This window comes from Mus caroli, unplaced genomic scaffold, assembly GCF_978045245.1.
Source record: "Mus caroli unplaced genomic scaffold, Mus_caroli_1 scaffold_12, whole genome shotgun sequence".
NCBI classification, from domain to species: Eukaryota; Metazoa; Chordata; class Mammalia; order Rodentia; family Muridae; genus Mus; species Mus caroli.
Window position 1 is genome coordinate 83,206,341 of NW_028227267.1, and position 18,345 is coordinate 83,224,685.

The following is an 18,345-nucleotide window of genomic DNA, read 5'->3' on the forward strand; positions in this document are numbered from 1 at the left end:
CATCATTTCTCACGAATTCAATGAAAGCTGGTTCAGATTATTTGATTTATTTTTCATATACTAAAATCTGCTAGAAAACAAAGAAACTAGTCAAAGTATCAATACGTTCTGGGATATAGAAATAAAAGTAAAGTCATAACATAAAATTTTGACTCCATATTTTAAAATAGCTACAAATTCCAAGCATTACCTCCACATAAAAATGATGATAGGCAAGGCAGGTGATAGATAGCATCACTTCTCAGAATCCATCTCTATACATAGTACTTTACAAATACATGCAATTATGCTATACCAATTCCTATGTATCTATACATATTACTATAATGGTTAGCAAGTTAAGAACTGAGTGTATAAAGGATCTGAGTTCAAGGCCAAGCATCACCAAACCATCAGTCTCTAAGAAGCTTCGCTATCACCGATCTCTAGCATCCGTCCCATGAGTAGCCACGTGCAGACATCACAGAAGTTGTTTTGTCCATGTCCACTCAGAGCAGCAAATGCAGAATTCGTTCAGAAAACGTACATAAGATGTGAATTACTATAAAGATTAGTTGAGCAGCTAAATCCTTAGCATTGCAACATATTCACTAATCTAAATTCAGTTAAAAATTTTAATTGGAAAGACAGGTAGTATTGGCATTAAAGAATTCTCCCAATTTCAAGGGAGAATTAGATATAGAAATGAAAATCTGAATTATCAGGAAACTGGAGAATACATTAAATACATTAAATAGTGACAAATCTTCAGGAATGTAATATGTGATGGGACTCGGCAAAATAGTTCAAATATCAATAGACAGTACCTTTGATCTCAACCAACTGATAGAAGATTACATACAGTATTTCTAATAGTGTGGTCCTCACCTCATGTCTGTTAACGACCATGGTTCCCATGTTTGACTATGCTCATGGTGCACATGTAATTTAGCAAGTATAATGCAAATAACTTCAGTGAACTTGTTCATCATCTATTGTTTGTATATGTATTTAAGCAGAGTGCATTTTCTCAAAAGTCTGTAATTTGTATGGATCAGAATAATGAATTTCCACACCTATTAATCTCTCTAGCAAGTAACACAACTAAACTTTAACTCTCTTTTGTCAAAATGAATATGTTAGCAGGGAACTGAGCAAACGTGGAGGAAATATAGGTCTCCAAAGCAAAGGGTAGGCCAGCTAGAGCTAGAGACATCCTGCAAAAGAAGGAAGGGAAGGAGAGAGGGGTGGGGAAAGAGGAGAACAGTGTGAGATTCTGAAGTGGCAGTGTCTCTCTACAGCACCCAAGAGAAGAGCCACAACTCAAAAGGGAAAGCAAAGGACAACACAAGACCTGGCCCCATACAGGAGAGTCAGAAGACAGAGCCAACAGTAGAGCACCCTGACTAATACCATTCAAAAAGAATAGTGCTTTAAGTTACATGAAAATGCAAGTATGATTGCTTTCTTCTCTCTCCCAAGTGAGAGTCAGGCACTTCAGCTTGTTGAGCCTTTTCAATTCTGTGGACTGTATCTTCTGTATTTTGTATGGGTTTTTTCTCTTTTCTTTCTTTCTTTCTTTTATTTATTTACTTATTTATTTATTTTGCTAATATCCACTTAATTGTGAGTGCATACTATGCATGTCCTTTTGGGTCTGAGTTACCTCACTCAGGATGATATTTTCTAGTTCCATCCACTTGCCTGCAAAAGACAAGGATGTCCTCATTCTTAATAGCTGCGTAGTATTCCAATGTGTAAATGAACCACATTTTCTGTATCCATTCTTCTATTGTGGAACATCTGGGCTGTTTCTAGCTTCTGGCTATCACAAATAAGACTGCTATGAACATAGTGGAACAGGAGCCCCTGTGGCATGGTGGTGCATCTTTTGGGTCTATTCCCCATCTGGACCTCGAGATCTCTCAAAAACTGGACCACCAAACAGACAACATACACCAGCTGATATGGGGCCCCTAATATACATACAGTAATGGACTCCCAGGTCTGTATTCATTCACAGATGATTCACCTAACCCTCAAGAGACTGGAGGCCCCAGGGAGTTTAGAGGTTAGATGGGGTGGGGAGGAGGTGTGGGATGTGGAGCAGTCAGAGGGTGGATAGGGAGGGGCAGGGAATGGAATATGGAGTGTAAAAAATAAATTATAAATAAAATTAAATTTTAAAAAGACAAGTATGTTTTTAAGATAAAGGTTAAAAATCTGAAGTCTAGATAAGTTCAAGAAAAAATTTTAAACTGTTGTAGGAATCTTATAAACAACAAAATTATATCCAATTTCCTAAAACTATGACATTATCATTAATATAAAATAAACTCCACACTCATTTCGCCTTAATAAAGGCACCAATGTGAAATTGGGTTTTGAATTCAAAAAGAAAAGAAAATGCCCATCATACTATGATACCTCACATGCTTTGCCTAACATAATCTTTATAATGTAATGGAGTCCGGAGCCTTAGGAAAGGTTCTCCTGCTTCACTGGGTGTAAAAAGGAGAGGTGCAACAAGGGTGGGGGTATGAAGAGAGAACCTGGGGGAAGGGGAGCCAGACTGAAAAGGGGGGAAGACAAAAAGAAAAAAAAAAATTCACATTTAATCAAAGGCTCCAGGGACTTTAGAGGTCAGGTAGGGTGGGGGGTGGGGGGTGGGGACATCCTCATGGAGACAGGGATGGGGGTGGGAGAGGTGGAGGGAGGTGGTGTGAGATATGGATCTTCAGAAGGTAGATGGGGGGGCAGGGAGGAAGAGTCTGGAGTGTAAATAAATAAAAAAAAATTAGGCACTTTTGTGATGTTAGTACTAAACAATCAAGAAACTGAATAGTGCATTCAGGACCACATATGAATGTAGCAGAAATGGAATAAGCCTCCTTTATATAAATGCTGGGACCACACAGCTTCAAATGCATCTCCTCTGCTACATAGGTATATGGAGAGCTGTGTCTGACATCAATGGGAGGGGAGGCCCTTGATCTTATGTGGAGGTTTGATGCCCCAGCATAAGGGGATGCTAGAGGGAGTTTAGTGGGTGGAGGAGCACCTTCATAGAGGCAAAAGGGAGGAGGAGGAGAGGGAACGGGATGGGAGGGTTGTGGAGGGGTAACCAGGAAGGAGGATATCATTTGAGATGTAAAAGAATAGAATGATTAATAAAAAAAAACTTATTAAAAAAAGCATCTCGAGCCTGGTGTGGTGGCGCATGCCTTTGATCCCAGCACTCCAAGGCAGAGGAAGGCGGATTTCTGAGCTTGAGGCCAGACTGGTCTACAAAGTGAGTTCCAGGACAGCCAGGGCTATAAAGAGAAACCCTGTCTCGAAAAACAAACAAACAAACAAACAAACAACAAACAAAGCATCTCCTGCAGAAAGACCTAATCTTTGCCTGAGAAAGCAAGGATTGCTGATGTAAACAATGCCAGCCAGTGAGGAACTGCTGTTTAGAAGAGATGCTTTCTAGGGACCAATGGGGGCACAGGTGGGGGATATTAAAGGAGCTTGCAGCAGCTTTCACATGAGCTTGCCACTGTGTTTCCCACCTGCTCCCAGAGCCTGTGTCTTGATTCCCTGCAGCCTCACCTCCAACCACCAAGGGCAGATAGGGCCAGGCAGTGTATAGTCCATGGCACAGGCAGCAGATAAGCAGCTGACTGCTGCAGCACTGTCCAGACTGTCAGAAGGATATACTTCCCAGGTCACCAGACTTCACAGAGCTATGACCAAGTGTGGAATGTGCAAGTTCCTGCTTGAGTGTTAGTCCCCACCACTCACTATCACAATACAAATTGTTATCAACTTGATGGGATCTAGAAGAGTGGTTCTCAACCATCCTAATGCTGTAATGCTTTACTACAGAGTTCAACATGTTGTGGTTGGTGACTCCCAACCATAAAATTATTTTCATTGCTACTTAACTATAAGTTTGCTACTGTTAAAAATCATAATGGAAACATCTTTGTTTTGTGATGCTCGTAGGTGACCTCTGGCTGACAAAGGCCTGTTTGACCCCCAAGTGCATCACAATCCCTAGGTTGAGCACAGCTGGTCTGGAATCACCTGGACAGAAATTTGTCTATAGAGGTAGGTTCTAGCCTGGCTTAACTGATAGGGTAACACACCCACTAAAGATGAGAAGTATTAACTTATAATGCCAGATCCTACACTGAAAAGAAGAAAGAAACATGCCTTCCCCAGTCCTTCTCTCTGTCATTCGCCCCTCTCTATGCTAGCTAGCTTCTTGACTGAGGATGCAATGTGTCAGCCACATTAGGCTATGGGGTGTGGTCTTAAAGTGAACAAAAGGAAGAAACAAGCATGCCTTTCCCACCCCCTCTCAGCCCACACTACCCCAGTGTCATGATGCTGGAGAAGAGAGTAAGAACTTAGTTTTGGCTGCCTCATGCTTCCCTGCACTGGCATCCCCTCCACAGTGGCAGATACATTTTCTATCTGTGATCCACAATGAACATGTGCTGTTGTCAAGGGTTTTGTCACAGCAAATGGGAAAGATGTAAAAGTGTAAAATCTAATGGAAAGGTTAAAAGCATCCATTCTAAATTGCTAACTTAAGTGTATAGAAGGTCACTGAGATGTATAGAGCTTAGCTCTGATTACTTATGGTGTGTGTGTGTGTGTGTGTGCATGTGTTGTTACGTGATTTTTATGTTTTTTTATGAATATGTTTATAAAAATGAAAACTTATTAAAGCTTAAAAGTTCCAAACTTTAAAAAATAAATAAAAAACACATGGCAAGAAGAATGAGGAAATCTCTGTTACATTCCCTAATCTCTACATTCTATTCCCAGAGCTTTATGGGTAGGGAAGCTAACTGTCACTGGAAAAAGACACAAAAACAAATTTAATTGAAAGAGCCTACAATATGTCAACTATGGAGTACGGATAGGCATAAAAAGGTAGCGGACTTGAATTGTCAACACTGTATGAAGCATAATGTCATTATGACCAAAGGCTTAGAGTATAACCTAAGAGTCAAGCAAGAGCAATCTTGATTTTAAAAAGTACTGCTTTAGAGATCATTAGGCAGCAGGGTCTGCGCTCCAGAAGAACTGCATGACTCAGAGATTGCAAAGCTCATCTCTTTTGCACTCAGTACTCCACGCAGCAGGAACAGGACATGGCTAGCCTCAGACCAAATGTTACACTGACTCAATCAAAAACGATGATTTTTTTAAAAGTGTTCCAAAAATCTAAATTTCCCTCATTTTTTTGATTTAAGGTTATATAAAATTCATTTGAGTATAATGCTATTTAATCCATAAATTGTGCTAAAATTTGTAAAAGGTTGGTCAGGAAAGAAAATTATTGAGGAAACCCTAAATAAAAATAAAAAAGGATGGCATTTACAATTACAATTACATGACAATTACAGTGAAGCTAAAAAGGATCATTCATGCTAGGAGAAAGGAGCCCAGGATGAATGCAGACGTGACCCTTAACGTTCCAACGTGGAGACCAACAGGATTCAGCTCTAGGCGCCAGCTTACAAAACCAGGAGGGGAACACAATCACTAGCCAGATGCCTTGAGAAGATTTTGTTCTAATGAATTCATTTTCTCTCTCATTGCCAAGAAAAACAAAGTATTTCTAATTTCAAGGTCAAAACCATGAGCTGAGTGAGAGTGACTGACATGATCAATGGACTCTGGCAGCTCGCTAGGCCTCCTGGATTAACATTATATCACACATATACCATTGAGAAGGAGCCTGCTTCTTGCTTTACAATTTCATGGAAAACCGATAAACATAGTTTTCAAGAGCCCTTTGACTTTCATCTAATTCCCAGTTTTCAGTACACTATTTTAAATCAAAGCAATGTCACAAATATCTCTGGGTTTGAAACAAAATGAAGATGGCCACTGGATGCTCATATAAACCACAGTTTTGTTGAAACTTTCTAGTTGATCTCTCTTGTTTTGCACAGTAAAACCTGCCTCAGAAGAGACGTAGTAAGAAAGTACTCACCACAACAGCGAACTGCTCAGGCTCACACAAACTGTTATAGTCACTTCTAAACTGGGACAAGGACTTCAACTGCTCCTCATCAGGAAGGTGCTTTATTAAGTTCTAAAAATTAAAACCAAGAACAGGAACCTTCACAATATGCCACTCTCAAAGTTTTAGAAAATTAATCAGTAAACTGTGGAAGGAAACGAGTGAAGGAATTAACCTTATTTTTTCCCAGATAGCATCCCTTACCCTAAGCCTCAAGCAACAGGCAGCTCAGCTTGGAAACAGTCAATTTTACTTTCCTCCATCCCAGAGTTATTATATATTCAAATCAAGCACTACTGAATATTTATCTGATTAGCGTATAGTTTAGAAGGGAGAACTCAACCTATACCAAAGGCGCAGCTTTCTCACCTGGGTAAATACGATCCATTACATTCCAGCTTTAGGGAATTGAATGTCAGAAAGCTCAGGCAAAGCCAAACATTTCACCACTTTACTCAGGGGATCAAAGAACTCATGAGTTGCTACCGAAGGCAAGGGAAAGAATAGGAAAGAAGGAAGGGAATTTTAATGTAGTGCTTACAAGACTTAACCAGAAGGATCATGTTTTAATAATAAAAACTGAAGATATCTTTAACAGTAAGATTTCTGATGGGGAGGAAATATGTATTAAGGCAGGCCATGGAAACAGAGGAAGAGGAAGCCTGCAGACAGAACAGATATGCCTGCATGTGCCATGGTCTAGAATCCATAGGTCCCTTCAGCTGCTCAGGCCCTTAACCATGTACAGCATGTACAATCCACACACAACCAGCCAAGCAAAGAGCTAGGTGCTCCTGATGGAATGTAAACAAATCAGCAATCCCACAGACAAAACTTACACTGAGTCTTTGAATCAAAATATATGGCCTATGGGGCTAGTATACTAACATTAAGGGAGAAAAGACAGTAGGTGGCCACAGTTCCAAATTATGTCACTAGACTCCATGTAAACTCAGATTCAAGCACAAATAGCAAGTGACTATACAGCATGCTATGCATGTTTCTTCCCAGAAACAAAAATCTCCTGAGTGTTACTGGTACTAGAGGGTGTTAATAAAAGTGGTTAGATTAAAGAACATGCCATATAGGCTCACTGTGTTCTAGATAAATGCTTAGTTGACTGGCTAAAGACAAACAACAACAGAAGTATGGCAATTTAAGAATACCCTCAGAAAAACGTAGTCCCTTTTAGCCTTAGAAAGGTAAATGTAAATTTTAAAGGTATATGGTTTTGCCACAGGAATATAAATTTCTATTCTAGGAAACTCCTGAGACCAAAAGCCTGGTTATCCTTTACATCTTTCTCCTTCTGATCAAGTGACATTTACATTGTTAAATACCTTATTAAAGGGGACATGCAGATTCTTAGCATTTCATAATATGCTTGTTTTTAAATATTTTAAAGATACTTAGATTTTATCCTTTCATCAGAATTTAACATATTTTGACCTCAATGTTGGAGTGTTTTAATAAGAAAAACTGATGACTATAAGAGGACTGCCTTAATCTTCCTCTGCTTTCAATTCCTTACTCAGTTCCCGATGGACAATGTAGAGACCCAGCCGTTTACCACCAGATCTCACATTAAACTGCTGGAAGGACAGGCACTGTTACTCTGCCATCCTCTCGCCTGTGCCAGTGTCTTCAGACGCCACTTCAGGAGCTTTAGACTCAAATACGCAAAGATTATATTCTGCCATTCCAATCTCTAGCTCTCAACAATGTCAACAAAGCCAAACCGGGCATTGTAATTATGCACGCAAATGTCATTACTGTTGGCAAGACATAAAATCCACAAAGGTGAAGTCTCTGACAGACACACATAAAGCCTTTGACACGGCAGATACAATAAAGTGTAAGCAATGTAAACACACGAAGGGCGTGCAACAGTGGTTTAAAAATGCACACGCTGCTGACAAAGTTCATATGAACACTTAACAAAGCAGTGTGGGAGTGAAAAATTACAAAAATGTTAATTATTAGGAAGCCACGTCTTGCTTCTATACTCATGATAAAATAAGGGAACTTTTTAAACTAAATGTGAGATTTCAAATAATATAAAAATCTTGTTTTCTAATGAATACATAAAAGCCTAATATATATGCAATTTTTTCAAGTTCTCAACTCATGCATTCCTTTACATTTACTAAGCGTGTTATTAAGAACAAGACCACCCAGATTCAAGGTCTGCTCGGTTACTCATCCAGAATCTGTGGACATAGCTGTTTCACTCACTAAAGGAATTCAAACTACCATCAGACGGCCTTAACTGGGGTGAACATCCTGGGGTACCTCAGTATATGATATACATGCAAAAGAGAGAGGGGTCCACGGACACCTGTTCAAGAGAGGACCTAAGGTATGAGAGGAAGGCAGTCTGATGATGCTGATTCTCCCAGAATTGCTACAGAAAGAAACCGAGACCTGCCAAGAAACCATTACTTCAGGTCAAGGAGGGAGAACCATGCTCAACTTTCTAAGTGACATCAATGCAAGTTAATTCATTTCTTACTATAAGCTGTTGAACTTGAGCTATAACAGACAATGAAAACGGATACACTGAGAAAGTAAATGAAACTGAACCTGCAGTGGACATTAATTACAACATGCAAATGACCATTTTTCCTTTCTCTAGACCAGAAACTATAATTATCAAAAAAAAAAAATCTATGTAATCAAGTTAAAAGCTAATCTGTAAATATTTAACAAAATCATTACAAGAAATACAAATGTGTATTATGTAAAATGTTTTTCTTTAAGAAAGCAGATATCTCCGTTTGGTGGATGATTACGGGATGGACCCCCGGTGGGACAGTCTCTGGGTGGTCCATCCTTTCATCTCAGCTCCAAACTTTATCTCTGTAACTCCTTTCCATGGGTGTTTTGTTCCCAGTTCTAAGAAGGGGCTAGAAGTGAATGTATGCCTCAGGGGAAATCAGTGCTTAAAGGGAAGGTGCTGCTGGGGGAAGTTTCTGAGCCTGGCAGACTATGGGCAGAAATGAGAAAGCATTCTACCCTGTGACAGACAGGAAGCAGGAGAGGCAACAGGACTGCAGGAGACATCAGTTACTGAAGGATTAAAACTTCTAATGAACTTTAGTCAGTGTTCACAATAGTAAACAATATTTTATGCCCTATTCATCTATGTTGTCCAGCAAGGCCTCAAATCTTCATTCTCCTGCCTCAGGCTCCAGAATGCAGAGATCACAGACAAAGGTCTCTACACCTGGCTTGTTGGGATTTTGTGATTATTCAGAGTAATTATTAATATTTATGTTTTACACATAAGTATATTATCCCTGTGATTATTACTGTTGTTATTATTATTATTTTAAGATTTACAAGTGTGCTCTTATCAGAACAAAGTGATAAACTGAAGAATTCCTCTCATCACATACGATATTCAGATCGCTCAACTTCACATCCGACAGGGTTTACATGTTAGAAGTCTTAAATATAGTTCACTAATTTTGGTTCAACACTGTCATCCACTAAAACCCACTAAGGTCAGGGAGCCACTAGAGGCTCAGGGAGCATTCTCTCAGAGGCAAAGAACTCTGTGAGGGGGGACCAGGAAGCAGGGACACATTTGAAATGTAAATAAATGAATAAAATAATTAATTAAAAAGAAGATCCATTTTTTGAGAATCTTCTGGCCTTCAGAATGAATGTGAGGACCTTCCAAGAGAGCTCTAGGTCCTCGCAAGACAAAATGATGCCAGGAAGAGTTGCACTGGGAACAACAACACGAAACAAAGTGCCTTCCCTCACTTTCACTAAATAAGGGCTCCATGCTATAAGCCAAAGGAAACACATTTGACAAAGGATATAAAACAAACTTAAATTAACATAGCACTAGTCTTAACTGTAACAAAACAAAAACATGTATGTAAAATGAAACAATCTGCTTTCAGAAAGAGTCATTTAAAATAATTGAAATGCAATCATTTTGATAGCATTATATTTTGTTTGCAGTTAAGAGAAGAGACAAAGTTTTATCTCCTGGCAATGCAGAAGTTATGCTCAAACTAATTATGCAGCAATGATTTTCCAGTTCAATGACTTGGGCTAAGAATTTTGCTTCACTTACAGATTACTATTTAATGAGAAGTTTGCAATGAAATATTGGAATTTAAACTGTGATTGCTTGTTTACCTGAATCATGGACTCTGACAACTGTGTTTCATCCACTTCCAATATCATCGTCCTGATTTTCTCATATGGCACCCGGAAGGAGCTCAGGAAGATTGCTGCAAGAGGTGGGAAGGGGACACAATGTATGTAGTCATAAAGAGATCTGAGAAGTACTTCCATTTACATAAAATCAGTGTATACATATTTCATAAAACTGCTGTGGAGCAGAGTTAACATGTTACACATGTGCTCACGCACATGCACACACACACACACACACACACACACACACACACACACTCACTTCCAGGTTAGAGCTGGTGCATAAGCACTATCCTGGTTTCCTATGTAAGTGTCATGGTTGACTTTTAAGTGGAACACTGACAATTTTCAAGTGATTTAAAACAACTAAAATATGGTTGATAAGCTATCAGTGCCATCATGCTGTAATAAAAGTGATAAAATCCAAGTATTTGTATTTAATATTTGTATGAACACATAGCATTGTCCTACATAGTATTTTGCAGCACTACTAGTTAGTTCAAAGAAAAGCCTTCAGAAAACAGCAAGGTCATTAATGTATTGACTTTACAAGGACTAGGAGCAAAACACTATTCTGAAATACTGTATGACATATGTGAGAGAAATATATTTGCATTTAACTAACTCTTAAACATTAAAAACTTTATTTTAGAAGATAAAGTTATCTGATGAATTAACTACATGGTAATGGATGGTAATATATTACTGGGAATTCCCAATGTTACTTAGGTTTTCCTTTATATTTATTAGTAGATATATGGTTATGTAATGTAATAATTTCCAAGGGGAGATTTTAATATATAAGATATGTTATTATGTGCTGTGCTTTAGATACAATGCATTTGCCAGTATACACCCCCAGTATTTTACTGCTATGTTGTCACATTTCAAATTAATGTCATTTCTTAGCAGGTCATGGTGGTTCGTGCCTTTACTCTTAGCTCTCAGGAACAGAGGAAGGACAGTGACAAGTTTGACTCCAGCGTGAGCTGGCCAGTCCTTTGGTTGAGCACCCTCATGACTTGATTCCAATTACCCATCATTTTTCAGGTTTTGATGACTAGACTTGACTTTAGGCTGGGAACAAATGCATTGAAACACAGTATGACTCACAGAACTCTAAAACCATGAACTGCGTTTGTTTTTCACCCTTTGTCATGGTTGAGAACAAGGGCATAGTCTGTGTTCTCACTACCAGCTTTACTTGCATGTTTTTGACACCAAAAAGTCACAAGATGTAGATGCTTATTATCAATATTCTAAAAAGCAGAACAAAAAAGTATAAAAGACCCGGCTCTTTATGAAATTAAAAGGGATAGTGGCAACAGTGTTATCTAGCAAGCAAAAAAATAGAAAAACCATATGCTCACACAAAGATGCTAAACAGCAATTGTGAGAAAGAGGATACAATGCAGATGTCATCACATGCTGGTGGTCCACCTGGTTTAGTTTGAGTTCAAACTGTGTAACAGAGAAATTGTTTGATTTTTTTCCCTTTAACCTTCTTAGTTTTTCCTGTTAATTATTGATTATATAGACTAAGTTTCTCTAATACAATTTGTTTCTCAGAAGGTATTGATACGTCTAAGGCTTCTCCTTAATCTCACTGAGTTATAAGTCGAGATAGGTTTTTAACAGTTTACAGTCTCAATTTGCTTGCTTCTAAAACACAACTAGTTGTAGGAGAATAACTGAAAATGAGTTTTAATATCATCAAGAGATAAAATGACACATCAAATAAGCTCATCTCTGGATGGAGCAGAATCTCCTGAGGACTGAGACACAGACAATGGAAAAGGACTCACATTTACTCACATGAAAGAAGCATGAAGGATCAATGAACTTAAGATAGGCAGCAGGAAAGGAAGCAGATAGGAAGATAGGCTTTAATATCCAGAGTTTTACTTAACATTCAGCTACAAAAATAACTAGAAAACTGCAAAGCCGGAAAGGAAATATACAGAAAGAAGCACTTAAAGGAAAGGAAAGTGACAGGAATCTTCAAAAGCAAGCAAATTGAGACTGTAAATTGTTAAAAACCTACCTAAACTATAAATAACTCAGAAAGATTAAGGGGAAAACTCGGCATTACCAATACCTTTAGAGAACAATAACTTCTATTGAAGAAACAGTCTACAGAATCAATAATTAACATGGAAAGTTAGACTGTTAAAGGGAAAAAAGGATCAAAGAATTACTCATAATATAAGAATTCAGAAAGAAAATAGCTAGTTTTATGTTTCAGGCATTAAGGGAGAGAAACAGTTCTGAATTATCAAAAATTATCTAAAATGTTAGTTGAATCTTGAAAGCATTTTACAAATTTCTAAAAGGAAGGGTAAGAAATACGCCAGGAAGAAAAAAAATGTATATCAGTTAAAAGAAATCTGAAAATTTTGGGTGTGGAAAAGAAATAAAATTGTTCTAAATGGAAAAATGATCTAAAGTAAAGCTACGTATATTTTAACCTTTGCATTAATTTAATGGTTATAGGGAATTTTTTTGTTACACATATGGTGGTTTGAATAGGTTTGGCCCAGGGAGTGGGACTATGAGGAGGTGTGGCCTTGGTAGAGGAAGGGTGTCACTGTAGGAGTGGGCTTCCTGTCAAGATGTGCAATAATCAGCTCCATCCCTAGTACCATGCCTGCTTGCACACTGCCATGCTGCCCTCCTTGATAGTCCTCTGGACCTGTAAACTAGGCCTACCTAAATGTTACCCTTACTAAGAGCTGCTTTGATCATGGGGTCTCTTTATAGCAATGGAAACCCTAAGACACAGCTCTAATTCCTTCTTTAAAAGAATCTGGCTAAAAAAAAACAAATCTTTTAAAACTCTCGAGACTTCTCTTGATTCTGGAATTCTATTCCTGAAGCTGGGTTGTAAGTGACTGCTAAATCCTTCATGAACTCAACACATGGGAATTAAGTCAACTTAATTAAGTCAACAAGTTCGGTGGCTTTTAGATCTTTCCTCCGAGTAGGACCACACGTGGCGAGGATGAAAACTCAAGTTGCATGGACTTATCCCTTTGCTCTTTGGTAACATTTGGAAGGGAACCTCACCAAGCCAGTGTCACCATTCTACAACCAACTCTGCTTTTACTCCAAGCTGTTTCTCTCAAAACCAGCAGTCAATGTCTAGATGAGGCCCAAGTTGGGATTCAATAGCTAAAGTCTATGTTTTATAAACAGAAAAACAACTCCGACCATGGCTAACCATTTAGTGGCAATTTGAGAATGCTAAAGCACTGTAGTGTTTAAATCCGAAAGTGTGTCTATAATCTGAAAGGGTGACAGTAATCAAATAAGGGATTATACCCAAATATGTTATGATCTAGATTCTGGATCTTTTGATTGAGTATTTTCTAAAACATGTTTCTCAGTTCAATGACTTAGAATCAATACATTCTATCTAGAGCAATCACCAAGAGCAGAATCCCTGTAAATATATGCTATGTTCATATGTATGCGTGCACACATGCACACACACTCACATACAACACTTATTGACAATTGTCAGAATGAACCACCTAATTCAAATTTTTTATCTAAAAACCCACCAGGTTCCCTGCCTATAAAGTCAATGCTGATAGTAATCTGGTGGGATGAATTAAAAGTGAAATAACAACCATGGACTTTCTAATTTACAACAATTAAACAACCCCGCCCAAGAAGTCCATTGTCCAGTTTTGAAAAGAATACTTAGAGGAAACTATCATAGCCGGTTCATTCGGAAGGTACTGCATTCCGACTTCCTTTACAAACCCATAAAAGGTTGCTTTAAGTCAACATTAACAATTTCAATGCAGGATACCTATGGTTTTCAAAATGTGATTACTTTTCAGCGGTAACTTCAGAAAACTTCAACAATACCCAACTATTAATACGGTATTACAATCTGAGAGTGTTTCTTCAGTGAGGAAATCCTCATATACACATATCATAATAAGACCCAAAACATCAGTAAGGTAATGTACATGTACAAAAATATAACTTCCAACTGAGGGAAAAATACATCCACATCCCACACCACAGGAGATAGACTGTATAATCTAATCATCTTATTAAAAGGATGGACAATTCTGAAAGAGACTAAGCTACCAATTAAGTGCTTAAATCCAGAAGTGATATCATCTCCATTAACATATTCACTAGCCCACACATGTCACTAAATAATACCAATATAAAATAGGCAGAGATGTCCAATCAACCTATGCTCAGAAAAAGCAGAGTGACCATCAATCAGTAGCTTTGTCACCATAGCCCATAAAGACCTAACCCTGGCTTAAATTGTAGAAAGGGTTACTCTCTGCCATACTGAGGATGGAGAGTCATTTCTGACCCACTTAGAGGGCTTTCAAGCCTACCTTTTGTTCATATTACTCTCATATAATAATCTATAACCAATGGCACAAAACATTATCCTCTGGCTAGATAACTGTTTTGTTCTGATATTTGCTAAAAGCCCATTTAAGGAGTGTAACAACTGAGAAGTAGACTAAGATGTCTTGTTCTTCAAGATTCTTCACCTTATACCTCTCTTGCATCACCTGAAAGTAATATACACAGGTCAGACTATCTCAGCTCAAAGCAAAATTTTCTTTGATGCATTTAAGAGGCAGTAAGAAATGAATTAGGAGGGCCAGGCGTGGTGGCGCACGCCTTTAATCCCAGCACTTGGGAGGCAGAGGCAGGTGAATTTCTAAGTTCGAGGCCAGCCTGATCTACAAAGTGAGTTCCAGGACAGCCAGGGCTATCCAGAGAAACCCTGTCTGGGAACCCCCCCCCCCAAAAAAAAAGTGGAGAGCAGAAAAAAAAAAGAAATGAATTAGGAACAAAATTATTTCCTTCTCTCATAATAATTCAGGCAGGAAGACAATTGAGCACTACATATTTAGCTCCTGTAACAGTAATTAAATCTAAAATATTTCCATCAGAGATTTTGAAGAAAAGGCTTTGAGCTGCTCAGGTGGAATATGGAATTCCTCTTACTCCTCATCCTGATTTCCATTAGTATGCCAACGGCTGACCTGCATGACAAAGTGTCTCAAATAATAGTTATTAAGAAGGATAAAAGAATAGATAGATTACGAAGTCCAAACTGTGATGTCATCACCTGAATTCTGTGTCTTTAATACCTGAAAAAAGAACTTTAAAGAGCAGTTCCTTAGGCACTTGTAGGAAATGGAACTTCATCTTAAATCCTTTTCTTATTTTCTAGTACATATTAATCTTTTCAAGATTTTAATCTTGTAATTTGCATGAAGGAGACATATTTGAATTTGGGATTCAAGCTAAGAAATTAAAATGATGGAAAACAAGACACAAAATGAGCAGATTTCAAGAAACAATCCTCAGTACATTGATACTTCAAAATGGTCTTCATATCTGATACTTACAAAGGTTCTGAGCAATTTTAGGATCTAGAAATTTAAGTTCCTTCATTCTCTTCTTAATAACTTTCTTCTCATCAAAGTCATTTGTATTCCTTTTCTCTGTAAGACAAAGGAGAGATTAATGTTAGAATCAGTATGACCTTCAAGGGCAAAATGGCAGGAGATGAACTTTTTCCATCAAAGAAGTTAACATGTATGTATTCTAAATCACACAGTAATAAAAATAAAATAATAATCACCTAAGACCCAGGACATGTGCCAGTGCGTTTGGGCTAAGCCTGAGATGGAAGCTGCTGGTAAAGAGTTATCCAGTGGTGAGCGACAGCACAAGGTGTGAGAGTGTATATAGTCAGTCAAGTCACTTACATAGAAGGAGAACACAGTTTTAGAAGCTGATAAACATTATTTAGATGAGTTTTAGAAGAGAGCCCAAGGACAGGCTGTGGTGGAGCAAGCCTTGAAGGCCAGCACTCAGGAGGTAGAGGAAGGTAGATCTCTGTCAGTTTGAGACCAGCATGGTGTATAGAGTGAGTTCATAACTGCCAGGGCTACAGAAAGAAACCCTGTAATGAAAGAAAAAAAAAAAAAAGACAAGACAAGACACACACAGCTATTTTATATTTGAATTAGCATGTCCATTTAGAAGGGAAAATGTAATCTGGTAATTATTCAGGTAATACACTATTCTTCATAAACAACATGTGATTTTGTTATAAACTTTATTCATCCTAAGGGAATACAAATTATACTCCCATATACTGCATAAACACAGCACTGATTTTATTATATGTTTACATTCATTTTTTGTTGTAATAGGAATACTAAGCACCAATTCTAAAGTACTGGGCTAGGTGATGTATATGCAATGCTAGACCAGGCAGGTACCCCAACATCAAAAAATTTATGGCCCAATACAAGTGACTGTAAAGTAAATGACAGTCAACATACACTGGTAAACTCATTAATTTTTCAATAAGAACCACAGGGGAAAAGAAGACTAAACTAAGGCATGCAAGTCAAATATGACCTTCCTGAGATAATGGGGTATAATTCAACACTTGAAGGAGAAAATCCAGGTTGGGATTTGGGGGGGGTGGAGAAGAAGAGAAAATAGAATGGATGAGTCAAGAGTGTGAAAGACAAATATGAAAAATCATATAAGCACAAGATATTTGGTAAATTAAATAACACCAAAATTAAAAGAGGAAACTAACTATCCAAGATCTTTAAAGCTAATCTAAGATGTCTGAAGATTTCAGCACCACATAGAGACAGAGACCAAGATATCATCTGCCAGCACATGGCTGGTACCCAAGACCTGGGTCTCCACTCTGGTGCTCACTAAATGTCTTTGGTGTCAATACATTCCTGTGTATAAATGTAGGAATTCACAAAGTACAGAGAAGAGAGATACTGTTAATTTATTTGCTGACAAATGAGGTACAAATTTGAAGTAGGCCATCTTTGAACATTTTTGGTTTAGGTAGTGCTTCCTCCTTCATATGGTCACATCTAAGAGGCAACTGCACATGAAAATATGGAGAGCAGCGAAGATCATATGCCCCAGTACAGAGGAATGTCGGAGCCAGGAAGTGGACTTTCAAAATAGCATTTGAAATGTAAGTGAAGAAAATACCATATATATATATATATATAAAGAAAACTAGAAGGAAGATGCAGTATCATTCCCAACAGTTCTTCCATTGTAGTGGATTTCCTAGATGGTGAAATGACCACAAAATTCAAAGCTTACCTTCCTGGCACATAATACCTTATCACTTTATACTGGGCAAAATTAGATGAAATCTATTAACAAGGGCGCAACCCTTTGCTTAATCTCACAAATTACAATCATCTACCATTTTTAGGGAGAATCTGTGTTGTAGTTTGTCATCCCTAAGAGAAGAGCAGGCTCTAACCAATTTGTAAGATTTGGTTCCCATCAGTGCCCTCTTAAATGCTGAAATATTTCCTAGTGTATTCTGAAAAAAGCCAAAGGAAGGCAGCTTTAATTAACATCCAGTGAAAATTGTGAGGGAGGGCATGGAGCGACCTTCAGCTTCACCTGTCACCTCATAAGCTTAACCCTCATCTCCACAGTGAGGGAAGGGTCGCAAGCAGTAGATCGTGAACTTCAACTCCCATAGCCTTCCTACTGGAGTACACTAAGTATCATAGTAAAAGGTAAAGTTTACTATCAACCCTGACAACATCAGTTACCCTCAGAGATTAAGCAAGTATTAACTAATTTTCTCTGGCTTAGAAGGAAGTTACATTAGACTCTTAGTCACTGTGCTGAGAACGAAACGAATGAACAGGTTTCCTCAGCTTCCCAGCTACAGAGTCAAAGGATTGGATGGTCACTGAGAGCAGGGACAGAGAATTCAGAAGAAAATTTTCACAGAAAACAGCAGAAGTAAAACTTGCAAGGTTGAAATAGTTCATGTTAATATGACACAGAGAAGTTTACTTAGCCAAAGAGATGAGAGGACAATAATAATAATGTCCAGGACATTTAGAACTGAAAAGTTTTCTCTTTCTTTCAAAATCAGCCAAACAGCTGTGTACTTTTTTTTTTCTTTTTTGAGACAGGGTTTCTCTGTATAGCCCTGGCTGTCCTAGAACTCACTTTGTAGACCAGGCTGGCCTTGAACTCAGAAATCCACCTGCCTCTGCCTCTGCCTCCCAAGTGCTGGGATTAAAGGCATGCGCCACCACGCCCAGCAGCTGTGTACTTCTGATCAGCCGCAAAGCGGGAAA

General features: G+C 38.2%; 1 protein-coding gene across 1 annotated transcript in view; it reads right to left on the reverse strand.

Moving 5' to 3' along the window:
• The window catches only part of Diaph3 (diaphanous related formin 3), a 475,768-nt gene that overhangs the window by 246,340 nt on the left and 211,083 nt on the right, over positions 1-18,345 (reverse strand). The window contains exons 18-20 of the mRNA XM_029469353.2: positions 15,589-15,684; positions 10,166-10,260; positions 5,981-6,082 (exon numbers count right to left, since the gene is read on the reverse strand). Coding sequence (XP_029325213.1) covers positions 5,981-6,082; positions 10,166-10,260; positions 15,589-15,684 — 293 coding nt within the window. The remainder of the gene's footprint in view (positions 1-5,980; positions 6,083-10,165; positions 10,261-15,588; positions 15,685-18,345) is intronic.